This window comes from Diadema antillarum, unplaced genomic scaffold (assembly GCF_040938485.1).
Source record: "Diadema antillarum isolate AM-2024a unplaced genomic scaffold, OU_Dant_1.0 seq00000564_RagTag, whole genome shotgun sequence".
Classification (NCBI taxonomy): domain Eukaryota; kingdom Metazoa; phylum Echinodermata; class Echinoidea; order Diadematoida; family Diadematidae; genus Diadema; species Diadema antillarum.
The window spans coordinates 350,001-371,859 of record NW_027271503.1 but is presented as its reverse complement, the minus strand read 5'-3'; the positions used below and the strand labels follow the sequence as shown (position 1 = coordinate 371,859).

The 21,859-nt window shown below is 40.5% G+C and overlaps 1 protein-coding gene across 1 annotated transcript in view; it reads right to left on the bottom strand.

Annotated features, from left to right (window-relative positions):
- Positions 1-325: 325 nt before the first annotated feature.
- The window catches only part of LOC139735129 (serine/threonine-protein kinase SMG1-like), a 79,489-nt gene continuing 57,955 nt past the window's right edge, over positions 326-21,859 (bottom strand). Inside the window, 21 exon segments of the mRNA XM_071645894.1 lie at positions 326-483; positions 1,378-1,535; positions 2,611-2,790; positions 3,420-3,493; positions 4,436-4,520; positions 5,773-5,977; positions 6,878-7,082; positions 8,107-8,231; positions 8,755-8,959; positions 10,727-10,870; positions 12,477-12,739; positions 13,298-13,428; positions 14,305-14,422; positions 15,045-15,344; positions 17,531-17,713; positions 18,312-18,392; positions 18,703-18,815; positions 19,472-19,570; positions 20,177-20,397; positions 21,053-21,138; positions 21,774-21,859. The exon segment at positions 21,774-21,859 is cut by the window's right edge and continues 19 nt beyond it. Coding sequence (XP_071501995.1) covers positions 406-483; positions 1,378-1,535; positions 2,611-2,790; positions 3,420-3,493; positions 4,436-4,520; positions 5,773-5,977; positions 6,878-7,082; positions 8,107-8,231; positions 8,755-8,959; positions 10,727-10,870; positions 12,477-12,739; positions 13,298-13,428; positions 14,305-14,422; positions 15,045-15,344; positions 17,531-17,713; positions 18,312-18,392; positions 18,703-18,815; positions 19,472-19,570; positions 20,177-20,397; positions 21,053-21,138; positions 21,774-21,859 — 3,140 coding nt within the window. The 3' untranslated portion in view covers positions 326-405.

The window sequence follows — 21,859 nt, the reverse complement described above, 5'->3', positions numbered from 1 at the left end:
AGGTAGATTCACTAAAATCAAGCTTTCAGAAGAGAAATAGATATCTCTGCATGACAGACCAGCATACTTTGGTACCTACACCTCGTGAGCATCTTTACATTCTCTGCTGCAATCAAGATGCTCTGAAGACAAGACTTAGCATGCAAAGACCAGTTTACACCTGTCATTCTGTTCTTCCAAAGCCAGCACCTCTCGGCATGTATGCAAGATCTTACCCCCACCCCCACAGGCAGTGACGCAAGCTGCCATGGGGGTGGGGCCTGCCTCTCGTGATGTCTGGATTTCTAGTCAGCGGCGTGGAACCGCCCCTGGGTGTCTCCTTCTTTCTCCGCTATGATTGATAAGATGTCATGGTTTCATTTCCGTGGGTCGGTCCTCCTTGGGACCAAAGGGTAGTCGTCTCCTTCAGACCCAGGCTGTCCAGCCTTCATACAGCGTGGCAAGGTTGTCAAGACTGGTGGCCTCCCTGATTACATAGTCAACCTACAAGGGCAATGATGAAAATGGTCACAATGATTTTGACTATGCTGATGACAGTCATAACTCTACCTGGACTGTTCCTATTTTCTACTTCTACTCCTTCCTCTCTGCTGCTACTACCACTTGTATCGTTACCACCACTACTACGATCATTACTACCACTACTACTACCCCTACTACTACTACTACTACTACCACTACAACTCTTACCACTACTACTACTACCACTACAACTCCTACTACTACTACTACCACCACTACTATTACAACTACTACCACTACTACCACTTTCACTATTACTACTACCACTACCACTACTACTACCACTACCACTACTTCTCCTCCTTCTACTTCCTTCTCCACCACTACCGCCACTGCTACCACTACTGCTACTACTACCACTACCGCTACCACTGCTATGACTATGACTACTAAATACGACTACCAACACTACTACCACCAATACTAATACCACCATCACCACCACCACCACACCAGTTTATCAAAGTACTCTGAGAACACATGGCTTGAACAAAATCTTTGTAGACGTGATAAGAAATCAATTGTCTTCACGTACTGCGAACACTTGTTTTTCTTATTGCACAGCCTCCTCAAATCATATTCCTGGAGGCATCACAAATCACCTGTATCTGTGTATCATTTCATCACTGCTACACACGGGAACATTTAGTCTCTTAACTGTGCGAAAAATGATATCACAGTTTGGTTTTGTTTGCCAGTTGCTTGCTCAAAAATGTTCTCACATGGGAAAATATAACAAATGTTCCACTTCCATATGATGTTGCTCACCCAATCATTGCCTGTTATTTGACTAACCCATGAAATATATCCAGCCATCAGCTGCATAAACATTCAACTCCCCATGCAAAGACTAACCTGCTCAGCCACAACCAGCCTCTTGCCGGGGTCGGGGTCTCTGCCATCCAGCTTGCCCTTGACACGACGCCACACGTTGATGGCATAGGTGTTCCTCACCTGGATGATCTTCCCAGTGCGAGGATCTCGCATGATGGCTGGAGAGCCCTTCGGATGACCTGGGTCAAACAATGTTACATAACTTGACAAGACGAGAAGAGCACTCGGGGAGCACAAACCTGCAAAAAGTAGCACATTCACTCCTATTCACACATGCTAAAAATCGCCCTGTTTCCCGGTGAAAGAAGCCTTGGTTACCACTAATCAGCTCCCTGCTACCTGCATCAGCTGCAGTGCACATATGCAAACCTCAAATACACGTAGCTTGTAACCCCAAGTTCATTGACCTTATTTGCCAAAGATAAAGAAACCTTCAAAAATATCAAAACAAAAAATTCCCAGATCACTACCAAAATTTGATCATCTGTTGCTTGTGTCATTATCGACTTTTCCTGCGAGTTTTCGTGAATTGGAGCCAACGGCCTTTTTTGCGGCATGAAATTTTTCGCAAATAACCACTGGCATTCCATATAATGTATTTAGCTGTCTTAGGGTATCCTCAGGGCTTAGGCTACGTAGTTCACTTCAGACATATGCGCGTAGATGACAAAACAACGAATTTGCTCTGCGCCCCGCACGTGGCACCCAAATAACAGTGCACTGCACTGTGGTCTATCACTTGACCCAGGTCAAATGACAGACCACAGTGCACGCACTTTTATTTCGCGCATACTCAAGATTGTAAGTTAAAATCACGCGTTAGGACTGTGTGGACTAAGAGATCAGAGAAACAAAATGACTATCATCATAGAGTGTAACAAACTTTTATTCTCAGGTGATGCAATGGGCAAAACTACGCTTTTTCACGTGATCAGCTCTTGACCAATCCTACAGCAAGATTCTTAGTATGTGGAATATAATGATACTTATCAACTACATGCTGTAGTAATAGGTCTGATATCCAAGTTTTACATATGGCAGTGGGGAAAACATGCAAGTCAAATAAACATTGGCATATCATTGTAGATCACTTTCATCTAATTAACAAGAGGGAGCATGCTCAAATCAAACTGCAGACCTTACACATTGACCTCCCGATGCTGTGAATAGCCAATATCTGCTACTTCAGAGTGGAGAAAAATTCATGCCAGATGGTTCTAATGATTGGTGTGATAGACGATCACTCTGTAATACCTTGTTTGGTGGGAGGAGTAGCTTGATGTGCCCCATCTCCAGCCCTGACAGCCATCTTGCTCATCTTCCCCTGAGGCAGCAAGTCTCGTTGGCCCTCGTTGGCCTTGCTCCCCTCCGCTGTTCCTCCATCTCCATTTGGGGTGCCAGCAGCTCTGGGGGCATCCGTGGAACCACTCACACCTAGGTTTGGAAGGCGGGGATAAACAAGAACATAATGTCCCTCTGCCGATTGTCACAGATTCCTGTACCTTATAATGCAAGCTTTCAATATTATACCCTGGTATGTTACACATCGTTGCCCAATACACTGCCAACATCTCCATTTGTGTCAATTGCTCCAATACTGCAAAACCAGAAATTTGCATGTGCATTGTAATTTCATAAAATTTTGCGAGAGCAAAGATTTGCGAAATTAAAATGCACGCAAATGTTCTTCTACACCATATGCATTGAATGCCATTTGCAATCCGCCAAAATTTCAGTCTGCAAAAAAAGGCCATCGACTCCAATTAATTTGTGAAAATTTCTTGCTTTAGAGTAGCAGACACATGAATTACCTCTTTCTTTTTCTTTGTATACATTTCATATATTCTTCACAATTGATTTGACACCTTCTCACAAATGACCACCAACTTATGGTGTGTTACATGCAATACATCGAAAAGACTGCCTATACCATCAACTGGCATACATACAACACACAATTTTTTCATGATAAAAGAAAGTAACACCATGAAATGTCATTAGATATAAGGGCAGCTTTAGTAAAGTTCCTGGCTACACCAGTCAGAACACAAACTAGCCCCTACCTTTCACTTCTCCATGCACCTCCTCATTTTCTGCTGCTGGTGGTGAGGCGATGTTCACCAGTCTGTCATACATCCTGTAAATATTCCAAACAGAGGAATAAGTCATCTATCATGTATGCCATTCAATAACCAAGCTTCATTGAAGGTTAAAAGGCCTACTAAAATCAAGAACCTAACAGATTGTGATTCTCATGTGACCTTCCTGGTAGCCTTTGACCCTGAAGCAACCTTCCCCAGGTGCCCTTTGTCACTATTTCTATTTTTCACTGGGTTGGATAAACACTCATCAGTTTTTACCTTGAAGGTTCTCTCAACAATGACACACACACTCCAAGGGAAACAATGATTGGAGGGTCTCAAAAGGCTGTGAAAATGCAAATCATAACATTGAATTAAAGAGTTAATTAAAAAAAAGTTAAAGTTAATCACTAAAATGTTACGAGAATAAAAAGGTTCATAAACAGTCTTTGAGAATAGAATGGTTAAAAAAGTAAAGCAATGGTAGTGGACAGGTCACACACAAAAAGCTGAGAAAATATATTGGTCTAAGAGTTGAAGGGCTTACAACAAATGCTATGAGAGTTAAAGAGCTAATACAAAAGCTCAGGGAATTGAAGGGTTTGCAAATGCAAAAGTTTTTTAAAATTGATGGGCCATGCTCAACACAAGGCTCTCAGAATAAACAAAAAATAAAATACAAAATAATGCCTCAGGCACCCTTCGGGTGGAGGCATAAAAAAAACAAAAACAAAAACAAAACAAAAAAAAACAAAAAAAAACAAAACCTAGCTTTGCCACAGAGGCTCTTGCTGTAAGTCTTGCTATTTCACACTAATATATTTTGGGGCTGAACCCGTTGAGGACAAACTGATTTTGCTATATTTCCCATAGACACCTGCCCAAGTGTACTCGGCACTATCTTCAACAGGTAAACATGTATACTTATGGACAAAGTATCAAATACCAGTATTTGATGGTCTTATACATGTGCATATCACAGGAGATGTATTTCTTACCCTTGTACATGTGAAGTCAGTGTGTGGATGGTTGGTTTGACTTCACTCAAGTCGTGTAGTTTGTCTTCACTCTCACTGGCTGTCACTGAGGAGAGAAAGGAACACAAGATCTCTCAGTGAGGAAAATGCAATTTTAAAGCAAAACTTCACAAAAGCAAGCCCTAGAAATGCTCATAACCCGGTGAGGATGAACTGATTTCGTTATAACATCATTTCCAATTGAAACCTGGCCAATACACTCCGGACTAGTCTTCAACGGGTTACAAGTGTGACATATGATGATCCATGAACTAACTTTATAGAAGAGAAATGCTGTGATACTAAGACATGAAAACTGCTTAAGTCTCTCAAGGTGAAGGCCACAACAGAATGAAAGGGGTAGTCTCTCCAAACAATGGATGTGAATGGAGTTAAAGCAGAAACCGCATTCAGTAAATGAAAGAATGCTTGACCAACCTTCTTTACACGGGATGGCTGATTTTCTACTGCTACATATCTCAGCAAAAACTTGTTTCAATTTGTACTTTTCATTACCAATACCAAATCTGTGAAAACTCTTGTCATATTTTCTTTATATACCATTTTATTCAGACAGCACATATTCTTGTAGGGTTACCCTCAACAGAAAGCAACACACAGGGTGAAAAATTCATAGCTTTCATATCAACTGTCTGATTTCCATGAAACTTTCACCAAGTGTTTCACTAATCTTTTGGCATTCAATAAATACAGCCCAATACACACATTTGTTCGGCAAAAATTCCCTTTCAACACTTATCTGTTCTGTTCCATTGTGAATCCAATGACAATTGAACTTGTAATGCATCATGTTCACAGTTTCCCACCTTCATCATAGTGCCACATTTGTGTTTCACACTATTAGTACGCAGGCATGGTCTATACTTCATGACATCTGCAGACTGTATTATATCCATGACTGCTCTCATTGTTCAGGTAATTCCCCAGACTCTCTCAGCTTTACTGGATTGCCTGCTTAGGTGATGAATCAGATTCTTGGTATTGACGCTTTTGAGAGAATTGGTGACAGGACTGATCAACAAATACTATACCATGCCTGTCGAATGAATTCCTAAGGATTAGTTGATTACAATGAACATCATTTACCCGCAAATATCAAAGGTGACGGGAATTCATCCCAATTTACCACCTTATGACTAGTAATTATCATGTAAATTACAAACATGTTAATCAAACCAACAAGACTCCGTATACTTTGGATAATTTTTGAGGCACACATAATGAAAATATGATTGACCAGTTAAAAGGCATGAAAATCTGAGTGAGTCTATGATGTGATGTAATGTACTGCCACCAACCCATCAGTATGTTGCCTAGCATGGCGGCAAACGTCTCTGAATACTGCTTGTAGAAGGACTTGAACCTCCGAGCCTCTGCCATGCCGCTGCTTCCTTCCTCCTCGTCCTCCGCAATGACCCTCAGCATACCTTTGACCTCTGACATTAGACCATTGTGAGTGGTCAACCCCATCTTGACTACATCCACCATGGTCTGTACTGTTTCCTATTACATGGAATTGAGATAACACAGTGTAACTCATCATAAATATAAATCAGTGTGTAGATGTTACCCGAAATACCGCTACCAGTACAAATCTTGTGCAAGAACATTATGCATTAGGATGGCTGGAAACTTCAGTGGTATGTGTGTGTGTGTGTGTGTGTGTGTGTGTGTGTGTGTGTGTGTGTGTGTGTGTGTGTGTGTGTGTGTGTGTGTGTGTGTGTGTGTGTGTGTGTGGTGGGGGGGGGGGGGTAATGGTGGCAGGGGTGAAAGAAAGGGACCATCAAAATTGTTATTGTGATTGAATTTAATCAGATCCTGATTATACATTCAACATTAACATGACAAATTCACATGATGATTTAAACTCTCACCTTGAGCAATAATTACTGCCAAATTGCTGCAATAAGCTGAAGCAAATAGAACAATATCACAACAAAAATAGTTTCCATTTCCTGCTGATTGCACTTAGAAGGAAGAGAGCTCAGGCTTACGCTTTGGAAAACAAACAAACAAAAGATTTGAGAGAAAGACAGTGCTGATATCTACGACACAAGAACTGCCTCAAGATCTCTGATATACATATCACAAGCTCAACCTAGGTAAATAAGTTTTTCTCCCTCCCTCAGGCCCAGATCTCTAGCAGTCAGTTACAATGAATGCACATGTAGCGAACGGAATAAAGATGATAGTTGATGATTGTGGGGAATACAATGACAGTGAATCATAATCTTCATCATTCTGATTGTTCATGATGGTGAAAGTCCTGCTTACACTCCTAAGATAAAAAGGTGGAGTTTTGTGCGTAGGTATGCATGCATGTTTGATGTGGCTCACTGTATGCTATATTTCTCATACTGACAATATAATCCCATTGAACGATTGCACAGCATCCTTCAGTACCTTATCAGCATTGATCTTTGCTTCTGCCTCAGCAGCCCTGTTCCGAGCCTCGGCCATCTTCTTGCGGACAGCCTCCCCCAGTCCCTTGAGCCATTTGTTGTTGATAGGTTTGTCCACAGTGAGAGGTTTGAGGGCCAGGAACTCTTCCTCTGTGCTTGACAGGTTGGCCTTCCTCGCCTCAATAGAGGTGCACACATGGAGGCATCTACATCACATACACAGGAAATATCGGCAAAGCTTGCAAGTACAGCAGACTTATAGGTATTGGACGACAAGATCAGGCCTGGTATCTCTACGTCTGCTAGTCTGAGTAATTTAGACTAATAAGGTATCCCACAAGGCATCCCACACAAGGTATCCCACATTATTTTTTTCCGATGCTCATATTCTCACTGGCACCAATTACTAATATTAATCTGATTTAATCATCTTCTATCCTCATTCATGTTGGCTGGCAGAGCGATCTAACTTAACCAATTTGGTAATACTGCAAAATTTTGTAAGGAAAGCAATTGTTTCCTTTTGACATTAAAGTGTATTCAAATACTTCAGGGCTTTCAAAGTGCTCTACAAGAGATTACAGTTTTGTCAAAGTTGTTGCTATCATTAGGGTCCTTGAAAGGACCTAGAGTATTGACAGTCTGTAAATACACAATTTCCAAAGAGATAGCATAATGACTTGAAACATAACTTCATTAAACCTAGCTCACAGAGACTCTTCAGCATGTATGCTGTCTTGCAAGCACATCTTTAGAAGTGACATCACTATAACTATATGCAAGGAAGATCAAGTTTGAAATCTAGTTATTTATACTGATAATATCAAACCCTGATCTGAACAACCATCACTGGATGGGAGCTTGGTTTCTCAGACTTATCTGTTGCTCCATCCCGTTTACATTCACTCTGCAACAAACACCCTCAACTTTAGACAGTGTGTATCCTTCACATCCTTTCACTGTCTTACAGACAAAGTGTACATTGTTTGATTGACTGACACTTACATACATAAACACACATTCACACAGACACATAGACATTCATGTACACTTACTCAAATACTGCCACAGCCATAGATAGACAGACAGACACAACCACAGATATAGATGAACACAGACACAGCCCCAGACATGGATGAACTTAGACACAGCCACAAACATGGGCAGTCAGACACACAGTCACAGACACAGAAACAGCCACAGCCACAGACACAGGTATGTCCAGCTCACCTCTGTAGAAGGTCATGAAAGTTGCTGTCTGCATAGACTGACTCTGATGTGCGAGTCCGCATCCCTTCAAAGTGCAGAATGGCATGGCACAGAGCTCCAACCTCCGAGGCTCTCTTGGTCTCCAACTGCACATGGGAGTGAAAGGCATCAATGATATCAAAACAAACTCACCTCCTACCTGCCATAATGCTCCCTTACCACACCCCTATGTTTGCCGAATGTGTTTTGTGTTTATGCTTATTGGAAGTTGAAATCGAAATAGAAATTTGGAAAGCAAACTCAAATCAACACGACTCCAATAAAATAAATTTAACACCTCATCCTGAATGCACATACCGTAAAACCACAAACATTTGCGAGATGAAACTTCTGCGGATTGGAGCCCACAGCAATAAGAGATGCAGTGATACTGTAAAACCAAAAATTTTTCGCGGCATGAAACTTTCACAAAAAGCCACCGGCATTCAATGCATTGTGTAGAATAGAATTTTTGCGGGCATTTTACTTTTGCGAATCTTAGCTCCTCATGAAATTCAAGAAACTTTCGTGCACATGAAAATTTCTCTTGTTGCACATTAGCGAGATGTGGGCAAGAAAGTCTGCCAGGTAAAAAGTGGAGGAGGAGACTGTCCCAGAGGGTCAACTCACAGAACAGATCTGACTCTTGGCCTGGATGGAGGCATCCACCTCCTTCATGATGTTAGCCAGGGATGGGTTGGCTCCTGCTGCCCACTTCAGCCTCTGGCAGATGCTGGCCTGCACCCTCACTGCCTGCTCCTGGATTGAGTTCACGGCGCCCTCCATGTTTATCAGGGCCTGCAGCCGCTTGCGCATGTCGGACATAACAGCCGATCTGGGGTGATGCAGAGAGGTAAGATTTATTTTGTAAGATTTTATTGACTCTATTGACCCCCTCTCGGGGTATGAGAGTACAAACATATTTACAATATATGAATACAAAAATATAAGTGATAATGTACATGTACATATGAAAATAACAGATATAAATAAATATGTTTATAAAACAAGGCGTAAAGGAAGTTCAACTACTCTACCACTACGTGTACAAACATTCACATCTGCTTTACTTTCTACAAAACTACTGTCTTTCTTCTTTGGTATTGAAGAGAACTGAAACATAATAATTCAGACAAATTTGGCTAGTTTTTTTCAAATGGCAAGCATTAGTTGAAGTGAATAATTTGGCCATGTGTAATGCACTTGGTCTACTGGCCGCCAAGCTACTTGGTAAATACAATAGTCTCTCTTTGTTGAAAAAGGGACAAACATAAATATAATGAAATTCATCTCCTATATCGTCGGATGAACATGTAGTACAATGCAATTCATCTGTCAGGCTTGCATCAAACCTGCCCTTATTAATGGGTAATCCATTAGATCTATATCTAAATTTACTCAATGTAATATAATCTTTCTTACACAAGACCTGTAAATACTTCTCTAACATCAAATTATCCTTAAACATTCTATAATTTGTACAGATTCTATTGGACCATGTTGCTGCTCTCCACTCATGACTAAACATATCAAAAAGCCACAACTTTTGAGGTGTGTGAAATCCATGCAGCACTAAATCCACCCCCTTGTGCTAACCACACATTCCCTAGCCCTGCATAATAGAAAATATTTGTGATGAATAATAACCATTGTGATTTTGACGGGGAGTGTATGTCTCCTTGTAAATGCAGAAGAAATTTGAAAATTGTACATGGGTGTTTGGTTTCTTTTCCCTTGACTAATCTCAACCAGAATCCAATCATTTGACATTTAATATAGTTCAAAATTACTCCATGTCCAGTATAACATCACAACAAACATCACAACAAATTCCCTTTGGCGTTACACAAGATATGGGTCTTATGAATATTTACTCATTTCGACTCTTGAATATTATAGCCTGACTGTACATTGTAAATGAAATTAATTGTGTGATGTTCAGAACATTTGTGGGTAGATTTAACTGTAACAAGTTTGTATGAAGTTCAAAGTGGCAATTCTGAATTGTCATGGTAATGGAATCAAAGAGAGTTGCAGTTTTTACATTTGAACGGTGGTTTCTAAGGTGATTAGTACAAGTTTTGGAAGATGACTAATATAATTTGGTTTAGAGCATCTGTTTATCTAGATGGGGTTTGCAAAAGGATAGAACATACTGGAGATGATATTAAATCTCAATCACTTTGAGTTGGGCTGGGTTTTTCAGTTTCGTTATCAATTCAGAATACAGTGTTCACTCCTCCTCAAAGCCACTAGGAATCTCATTGCATCTTCCTACCAATAAAAGCTTCAGACCCAATGGTCTGAATTCACATAGGAACTGGTAGTTCAAATCAAATCTATGATTCAAATTTGGTCCATGGACTAAAAACAGTACATAATAGGTGTACCTCACCCTTGCTCATGTCAGCATGCATTCATTTTTGGACATCTGTTATAATACCATATCCTACTCGCACAAGCTTTCAAACAATTAAAATATGCAAAATATATGGACTTCATTTAAACTAACTCTGGGAATTCCAGTCAATGTGTCCTAAGATACTGCTAAATACAGGAGTTTGCAAGAACAATTGTGAAACTCAGGGCAGTGGCTCCTAACCTTGGGGGGTTGACAAACTGGTATCCGTTCCGCTCTGTTCCAGCAGCAAGGAGGATGTCTTCAAAGAGCCACTGGAAACGGACCAGCTGGGCGTGGGCTCGCTGACTGGTGTCCTTTGCCTGCTGGAGGCTCTGCTGCTGCTGACTGTAAGACAGAAATATGTTATATGAGGATTAAAACAATAAGATTGAATATATAAAAAAAGTAGAAATGTCGCTACAGCGACTGGTTATACCCCCGCCAAACAACATTTCATAAGCTTTGGTCAAAACAACATTTCATAAGCTTTGGTCAAAAAACTGAGGAAGTAGTTAAATCCGCAAGATCTTTCCTTGATCTTCTGCCATTAATATGCCGTTACCATGGCAACGTACTTTCGGGTACTGTCGAAAAATGCGTCTTGCACATCTACAACCAAAGGCACACATCTGTACCAAGTTTCATGGAAATTGGGCAAAAACTGAGGAAGTAGTTTGCAACACAAAATTTTCCATCATTTTGGCTCATAATATGTGAGCTGTTACCATGGCAACATACTTTTTGTCACTGTCAAGAAATGTGTCATGCTGACCTATATCCTAAGACAAACATTCAATATGAATTCCATGAGAATTGGAAGAACACTGATGAAGCAGTTTTGCCATGAAGCATTTTGCCCTATATTTTACCAATAACATGCCGTTACCATGGCAACGCACTTTTTGCCACTGCGGAAATATGTGTCTTGCACATTAACATATTCAGATGAACATCTGTACCTAATTTCATAAAAATTGATCAAAAACTGTGGGAGGAGTTCGCGACGCAAGATTTGTACCCATTTTTGCCCATAATATGCCGTTACCATGGCAACATACTTTTGGGTACTGTCAAAAAATACGTCTTGCATATCTACAACCCAAGGCACACATTTGTGCCAAGTTTTATGGGAATCGGTTGAAAACTGAGGAAGTAGTTCGCGACGCAAGATTTGCAACGGACCGACCGCCCGACCGACCGCCCGACCGCCCGCCCCACCGCCCGACCGCCCGACCGCCCGACCGTCCGCTGATTCCTATATACCCCCTTCAAACTTCGTTTGGCGGGGGTATAATGAAAAAAGCAACAAAAGTGCTGACATTATCAGTAATGGCAACAAAGTAATCCCAATCCCAATCATCACATATCCTACCACCATTATCATTAATGCTGCTGCTACTATAATAACATAACTACAGTTTTCTAAGATCATGATGAATTGAAGTGTAGAGCAAATATGCACTTCAGCATAGAATAAAATTTGCTTTGTACAGCACTGAAAGAGTGTTATACATGTCTCTACCTTTGTATTATTTGTATATCAATAATGTAGTACTTATATCCTCTAAGTGGATATTTTCATGTGAGTAATATTTCGCCCTCAGCTAACTACGATGAATTTCGCATGTTTTTAGTTCCACGGAATCAGGACATTAACTACTGGAACATATGGCATGCAAAAATATTCACATGCTTTTATTTTGGTGTTAGCTTCTGGTTGCGCGAAATACGTGAAATTTTCCACACTGTGAAAATTTCCACTTTTTCAGTATATAACGAAACTGCCTTGCCACCTATTGCCACATGACTAGAGACGAGTCTGTCACATTTGTTGTATTGCTACAACTCTTGTCAGTACAAATGTACTTTCCAGATGACTTTTCATTTCAATGATGATTATATTCATTAATAAATTGGCCATTTTCATTTGAAAACAATGTTAGGAGCTCACATGGCTTCTCCCTTGGCTCGACATGCTGTATCATAGACCCGAATCAGGTGCTGGATGGCTGATCCGTCTGTACCGTCCACCCTGCCTGCATCCACAGCCTCCTTGGTGGCCCTGCTGCACAGCTCCTCTAGGGGAAGTTTGCTCACACCATCAACAGGACCATTGAGTGGCTGGTAGAGGTCTGGGTTGGCGGTGTCTAGACCCAGCTGGTGGGCCAATGTACAGACACACAGCCCCAGGATAGTACTTGGTATACCAAGCAGCTGAAAGGCATATATCAAACACACCGTCAGTGACACTACTTCACTTCCTTCACTATGTCATTGCTGTAGAAGAAGGGCTTTAACTCAATCTTCATTATATCAGTTATGACTCATGTAACATGTTTTTCCATTTTGTTTCTTTTTAAAGAGTGCACTGAACAAAAGGGAGCTTTAGATTTCTTCAACACAGACGGTAGAGGAAAAAAATTGTTCTGCGCAAAATTGCTTATCAAAATCGGTCTTGCATCGTCTGAGTTTTCATGACTAGTTGTGGGCCACTTTAGCGTCTACTCAAATCACGACGGAGAGAGCAATTTGATTCAATGATCATATGGGGGCGCCATTTTACTTTGTATAGGCTGTGTCCTCGCATAATCTAAAGTTACTTTGCAACTCAACACAAGAAAAGAGGAGAATGGCCAGCAAATCTAAAACTCCTTACTGTCAGACAGGAAAGAACCATTGCAACAAATGCATAATATAGAACTTGATATTTGCCTAGAAACACCCATGCATGGATTGTTGCTCAAAGTATTTTCAATGCTGACATGAACTCACTGTTGTAGAGATGAAGTCTGTGATGAAGACCTTGACCGGTCTGACCAGCATCTCATCAGAGTGCACAAAGCTGAGGAGATCACTGATGTTCTGATAGACCAGACCATACTCAGGCAGCTGGTGGGGTGGTGCTGTTTACAGAAGGGCAAAGTGGTTACATAATGACACTTGAATTAGATTCATACAATAATGGAAAATGACATGATACACTTTTATACAGTTTCTACATTAGAATTAAGACCATACTATGAATGACTGAATTTTACACTCTCTGTAACTCATACTGCATAAAATTCATATGACACAGTAAAAATGATCAATGTGAACTTTTGGGGCAGTGCTTTCATCTAGCTGATGATCATTATGTCACAGTTGTCAACACATTCACAGAAGTATGCTACAAGATTTCTTTTTTCTTTTCTATTGCCTGACAGAGTGACTTCAAATCTGAAGTAATCACTATTGTCATAGCCAGAATTCACAACAAAAATCATTGCAAGTCTGTCTGTCTTTCTGTATCTTTCTTTCAGGATTGAATTAAAGCACAAACACTGTACAGCCTGCATATTTTAGGGGTATATTTTGAAAATCAGTACTTGTAGGTTTTGTTCAATTTGCAATCAAGAATCACAGTAATTTAATGATGAATTGTCATCCTTCCATTCCGAAAAGTAAATCCAGTAATGCCCTCTTTGGGGATGATATACACCATAGTTGCATTATGCGAGGCAACAGCTACAATGTACACGATTTGTAGTATGTTGTTAGAGTGCAAAATATCAGTTGAGTAGCAAATTTCCAACAACAAAATAATAACAAAATAAAAGTTACAAAATATATGGTGGTTTCAACACTAGTTCTATTATAGCTATATCAATGAAAATAATTACACTTGTATTTATGTTGAGCAAGATCAGACCTCCAAAACTACATGATAACCATAGACAGCAATATGAAAATGGTCTTGAGAGAGACCATGACCAATGTGTAGGCATGTTGGGTCCTACCTGACAAGACCAGGGCATGGGTGCGGCACCTCGTCAGACACTGATGAGCCGCCTGAAGCTGCCTGACAAAGAACAGGTCACTCAGGAGGGGAATGGTGTAGCTACTCACTGTCATAATCTGTGGGAGAGACACACAAAACACATACAAGTGGAACACTGGTTGAAGTGAGCATAACTTCTGATCAACAGAAATAATGCCTTATGTTGGAAAATGTGTCCACATGCACTACTGTCAAGGTCGATGCTTCCCCATCTCCCCTGCTAACCAGCACCAGCACCCAACTGCAGCTAAACATTCCTAATGCAACATGTATTATTGTTTGCTAGCATAATAAAATATGAAATAAGATTACAAATCAATTATTCCCATTCACTAAAAGTACACTTGAGGTTCCACTAAAGTGAGCTTGGAAAAGAAGGTTTGCTGAACTTGTTTTAAATACTCAGGCATTTTCTATTTTCCCTATCAATAAAAAAGTTTGCAAATGGACATCTCAACCACAGGCAAGTCTTGGCTTCTTCGCTCTCACATTGCAATTCAAATCCAATTTTGCCATACCTGCCATTCTTCTTGCCATTCATGTGCTCTACCCAAACTTAGCTCATTTATTCATCTACATTCTAATGTTTTTTACTGTTTATACTGAGACCGATTGACATCCTGTTTTGATATTGCTGAAGGTTTGCCAAGCTTAGTGGAAGTGGTATGAATAAGCATTGCCCATTCCATCATGCCTCACCTTGGGATTGTGAGCCTGAAAGAAGACTCCATCCACTTGGTACCATTCACTGGGGAGGACCACCTGGTCCCAGCACTCAGCAAACTCTTGCAGACTCTGGCCCAGCCGCTGGAACAGGACATGGATGGCCGCCAGAAGGTTCTGGCCCATGGTCGGGGGCTGATCCAGGGCAGGGTCTGCGGTCTGGTCCCGGAGGTCTGCCCCCGATCGAGCTTGGTCCTTCTTGGTCCTGGCCGATGGGTGCAGCAGGCTCTCAAACTTGGCTCGCAGGTCACTCACCATCTGGGACGACATCGGTGCCTTCAAGAGATACAGGCATTACACTATCTTTTAGATTTGTAATTGCTTTGGTATATACATGTACAATTGAAAGAGAAACAAGGAAAAGTAGAAATTATGCGGTGCGTAATATATGTCCCCGCCGGAAGTAGCATTTTGTAGCAAAATGTACAATATAGGTCAAAAATCAAGGTCAAAGGTCAAATAAGTCAGAGGTCAAAATTCTGTGTAGAAATTTTAAAGCCCTCACCTAGTGCCATCACATAAAGCAAACGGAATCGAAATCGGGTTAGAAATGGCGAAGGAGTAGCATTTTGTAGCCAATGTACAATAAAGGTCAAAAATCAAGGTCAAAGGTCAAAGAAGTCAAAGGTCAAAATTCTGTGTAGAAGTTTGGAAGCCCTCACCTAGTGCCATCACATAAAGCAAATGGAATCGAAATCGGGTTAGAAATGGCGAAGAAGTAGCATTTTGTAGCAAAATGTACAATACAGGTCAGAAATCAAGGTCAAAGGTCAAAGAAGTCAAATGTCGAAATTCTGTGTAGAAGTTTGGAAGCCCTCACCTAGTGCCATCACATAAAGCAAACGGAATCGAAATCGGGTTAGAAATGGCAAAGGAATAGCATTTTGTAGCAAAATGTACAATAAAGGTAAAAAATCAAGGACAAAGGTCAAAGAAGTCAAAGGTCAAAATTCTGTGTAGAAGTTTTGAAGCCCTCACCTAGAGCCATCACATAAAGCAAACGGAATCGAAATCGGGTTAGAAATGGCGAAGGAGTAGCATTTTGTAGCAAAATGTACAATATAGGTCAAAAATCAAGGTCAAAGGTCAAAGAAGTCAAAGGTCAAAATTCTGTGTAGAAGTTTGGAAGCCCTCACCTAGTGCCATCACATAAAGCAAACGGAATCGAAATCGGGTTAGAAATGGCGAAGGAGTAGCATTTTGTAGCAAAATGAACAATATAGGTCAAAAATCAAGGTAAAAGGTCAAAGAAGTCAGAGGTCAAAATTCCGTGTACAAGTTTTGAAGCCCTCACCTAGAGCCATCACATAAAGCAAACGGAATCGAAATCGGGTTAGAAATGGCGAAGGAGTAGCATTTTGTAGCCAATGTACAATATATGTAAAAAATCAAGGTCAAAGGTCAAAGAAGTCAAAGGTCAAAATTCTGTGTAGAAGTTTTGAAGCCCTCACCTAGTGCCATCACATAAAGCAAACGGAATCGAAATCGGGTTAGAAATGGCGAAGGAGTAGCATTTTGTAGTAAAATGTACAATATAGGTCAAAAATCAAGGTAAAAGGTCAAAGAAGTCAGAGGTCAAAATTCCGTGTAGAAGTTTTGAAGCCCTCACCTAGAGCCATCACATAAAGCAAACGGAATCGAAATCGGGTTAGAAATGGCGAAGGAGTAGCATTTTGTAGCCAATGTACAATATAGGTAAAAAATCAAGGTCAAAGGTCAAAGAAGTCAAAGGTCAAAATTCTGTGTAGAAGTTTTGAAGCCCTCACCTAGTGCCATCACATAAAGCAAACGGAATCGAAATCGGGTAAGAAATGGCGAAGAAGTAGCATTTTGTAGCAAAATGTACAATATAGGTCAAAAATCAAGGTCAAAGGACAAAGAAGTCAAAGGTCAAAATTCTGTGGAGAAGTTTTGAAGCCCTCACCTAGTGCCATCACATAAAGCAAACGGAATCAAAATCGGGTTAGAAATGGCGAAGGAGTAGCATTTTGTAGCAAAATGTACAATAAAGGTCAAAGGTCAAGGGTCACAACTGAAATTCTGTGTAGAAATTTCAAAGCTCCCATGTAGTGCTATCATATAAAGCAAACAGAATCAAAATTGGCTCATAAATGACAGAGAAGTAGCAAATTGAACCTTTTGATCACACATGGACGCACAGACAGACAGACGGACGCACGGACACACACACGTACGGAGCCCGTTTCATAGTCCCCTGCTTGAACTCGTTCGGCGGGGACAATTAAGCAGACATGAGTTTTGTTTTTGTTTTTGTCTTTCCCAATGCAGCAGAGGAAATGTATACATAGCAGCTAAGCAAAAGATGATAATGTGAAGTAAAGTGCTGTGAAACAACTTATAGTTTGTAAGAGCACCATACAAATGTAAGTATTGTAGTGTACTGAAATTCCTGGATGTCAGGTTGATGGGTTTGCACACACAGGCTTCAATTTCCCACATACCTGTGTGTTCCTCTCCACATTCCTTAGGTCTTCCTCCACAGAGTAAATGATGCTCTGTAGCGGGATCTGAGGGTCAGTGCACAGGAGGTCCAGTGCGGCCAGAGAGGAGATGACTGAAGGATCTCGGCTCTGGACCAACCTCACTGCCTCTGATGTCACATCACTGAAATGCTGCAGCAGTGTCTGTGATGCAGCAACCGTGAGAGAAGCATTAAAGACATTTTCCATGACGATACATATCTTATTTAGGGGAAGATCAGCCATAAACAACACTAAAATTGAAATTTGTCAAGAATTCATGACTGAAAAGTGTTGGAAGAAATAGGCCATGTGGGAAACAATGAAACTAGGCGTTAGGATGACTTTTATCTGTTCTGAAGTTACATTCAAATGTCTCAAGGAGGGACGAATGCCTGGGTTTACAAGAGTAAGAGTCCAACGTGACTAATGTACTACACCACTAATTAAAGCCGTAAATAAGTGTTACACAGTTTCTTTCTATATTAAAGTAGTGCTAGGCATTAGCACACATGCATCGAAATTTGTCTAGTTTTATTCTTCTCATGCAATTTTCTGGTGTCTTCTTTTTTCTTCTAAAAACAAGTGATGAAAAATGTCACATGAATGCTGCACTGACAATGGACTGAATTTCACGAAAAGTTAGCAAGTGTATTTTAAACTCCACAATGAAAATGACTTACTTCTGGTAAAGGCAAACAAGATGCTTTTTTGTATAAGACTGCAACCTACGGAATAATGCAATCTGGGGTGGATATGTTACCTGCAGTTGTTCGTAGACACTACTGACTGCTCTAAAACAGGCCACTAGGTTTGGCAGTGAGCACGGGTCCCCTTCACTTGGCTGATGACACAAATCAAAGAATGGAAAACAACAAAACAAACTAACAACAAGTTCCAAATGATGGGCTTACTCACACATTCAAAAATTCAATCCAAAAACTACAAATGGCAATAAAACAACGTGTAATGATAGCCTGTACACATAAATACAGTGTCATGGTTTCAAGTGGCATACACAAACTTAACAAGCCATTATGCACTGGCTTCCATCAGAGCAGCACAATAAGGGGTGCAACATAATTCGATAATTTCTTTTTGTCTCAGTATCATTTGGACCTCTCTCGTGTGGCAGAAGCTGATGTGTGACTCACCTGTATTCCAAGGTTGAGGACTCCCATGACAGTATCAATGTTACTCAGTGTGGTCCCCAGTTCATACAGGAACCATCGGCCATCTCTGGACAGGCACTCTGGGGACATGTTGGCTGCAGATGACAATTTTTAGTTTGTTTGAACTCACATTATACAACCATTATTTTTTAATCCAGCATCAGAAAACATAACTTGACATAAAACAGGAGGCAGGACTAGAGGAACAGTTTCGCTATGCACACTTATGTAGATTTTCTATTGAAACATTGCATAAGTATCACTCTTTATATCATGTGCATGTCATTGAACCATGAGTGCTGGCCACCTGGTAAATGTGAAATACCCATACACAATAATTACATGATGGCAGATTTTTTTCTTTTTTTTTAATAACTTGCTCTTCATGTATGCTCAGCATGTAAGCTGACATGGTGTGACTAACAGCTTTCACCAAGCAAAATCATGCTTAAGAGATCTGTACTACAGAACATAATTTCATGGCTAAGTTTTGGAGAAAACTTGCAAAGACTTACAGAAGGAAGTCGTGAATAAAAAAAAGATAATAATATCCACAATTTGTATCACCCATGAAAAAAGGGGGATAAAACTTGAATAGAAACAAATGCAGAATACCTCGCAACAATATTCACTGTGAAACAGTATGATTTCCACTTTCATTCATAACACATGCACACCATAATATGCATATTCTCAAAGGCAAACAGACAAATAATTAAAATGATATGACAGCAATCTTCTACATTCTTACCTGCCAGGGCATTTTCCTGGTGAAGCATGGCATTGGCGTACAATCGTAGCAGGCTCATCATGTTCAGGGTAACCAGAGGGGCTGCTGTGCTGTTGTGTTCTGTGACAGTTAAAGAGAAACCTTCAGTCCCTAGCACTAAGATTCTTGTGAGTTGGATGATGACACATACGAGACGATTCTCTTTCTTTTGAAAACTGACATTACTGCTTTCCTGTGGCTATCATTTTCACTTTGGCACCTAGCCTTGCCTATTGAAGTGAAGCTATTATAGCATTATCACTGCTGTCTTCACCATCATCATTATCATCATCCAATTTTGATCTGGGTTTGTCCCTGATAACAGGGGTGGCTCGAATAATCAAAGAAAGGGTTAAGAAAACAGCAGGAAAACACCCCCTATACTACAAATCATATGACAAAATTTGTAATAGTGAAGACTGAAGAGATCTGGAATATCAAAACACAGCATGTCTGATTTTATGACACTCAGTCTGGTAAGACTGTGACACAGCATTGAAATAAGATTGACACCATCTTTATTCTGTGATATTCATGTAGACTTCTGATGCAAAGCCCAAGTCCTAGGTGACATCAAAACCATACTCAGGGTATTACTTATGTTCTGCAGAACAAGATGAATGACAAGAGAAGAAACAGCAGTGCTAGACCTACTGCCCCACCCTTAACGATAGTGACCACACCCACCTTCTGTCCAGACGTCAATATCATCAATCATCTGTGTCATCTGGACTTGAGCTTTAACCACATCGATGCCATTCATGTTCCACTCAGCAGCCATGCCAAGGGCACTATTTGAAAGGGCAACCAATTCATGTAGCTGGATCTCCAAGGCAACCACCTCTTGGATACGGGCTGGGGTAGGCGGGGCATAGCGAGACTGTAGGTTGGCTAGAATGCTTGAGCAGCTGGAAAAGCGAGGGTTTGTGGATGAAAGAAGGTGATGAACACAAACAAGTTGGCATTTCCTTCCAGATTAGGTTTGCTGAGAACCTTAAATATACAAACAGTGAATGGTGAATGAGTGCGCTGGTACAAGACTTTGCATGAGGCGAAAGATAGAGGCGCTCTATTCAACTGAGGCGAAGCCAAGTTGAATAGTGCACTTCATCTTTCACCAAGTGCAAAATCTTGTTCTGCATGAGTAAAGACCATACACTATTTGTTTTATACAACACCTTGGACATCAACAGATGTGGTCCACACAGATTCTTGAATTAAGCACACAAATGGTGACCATTTTCAGTAACGGTGAACAAGTAGCACAGTCACAGTCAGTCTAGTCACTGTACATACATACATACATACATACATACATAAATACACAGAAAATCAGTCTCCAGAGATTTGTGTCAATCAGCAAAGATAGCACTCCAAGCTTGCATACTAACATGCAAAAAAAAGCACAGTAAGGGTTATGTACATGACCATTTGAAGATAATCAAAGCACCTGTGAACAGGGTGTACTAATGTCACATAATAGCAAAAGATTCCTACACACAAGGGAAGGGATAATTGACATGTTCAAGGTGCCACATCTGTCCCATTGAGAAATCCACTCACCTCTCAGAGGAGAAAGACTGCTTGAGCTGCTGAAGCCAGTGATGCCACACAAAGGTACGAGTCATCTCACAGAAGTTTGGTGGGAACTGAGAAGAAATAACAGTGATGTGACAGTATGTGTACATATACTACATACACATGTACATGAAATAGCAGTTTATCACATAGATCACCTCTTAAGTCCTCTTAAAATTGCCATGTGTGAGATTAGTATTTTAGATTAGTATTTTAGTTTTTTTTTTTAAAGTAACAGAAAACCTGGCACAAGCTGTAATGCCACAACCTGAAAAGATCACCTACTAAATATCTTAAGAATGCAAAAACAGGTAACTTCAAGCATTTTAAGTTCTTGTACTCACAGTTTCTTCCTGTAATATGAAAGCTATGTTATTCATATGCCAACTGTATTGCCAACACAAATGAAAACATGCATGGTATTGCATTTGCAAGCAACAGAATGTGCTGTTATCAGTCAGACAGAATTATCACTTTCAAAAGCTATAAATTCTTTACATTAGATTACACAATTAACTCCACACCTGCCATTTTCAGAACACTGTGATTCTGATTGGAGTGGATGTCATCCATTCATATTTCTTATGTCTATGATTTATACGAGGTATGTCCTCACAACATTGCTCTTGGTGTTTTCTAAACAACTATACACAGAGACAGGATACAAAACTAGATGTCTCATGATTGGTCAGATTTTGGGACATACCAATATGACCACACTGTAGTATGCCTTGAGGATCTCCAGGCAAGAGATGACCAGGTCCCGCCTCTGCTTCAGTGTCTTCTCCACAT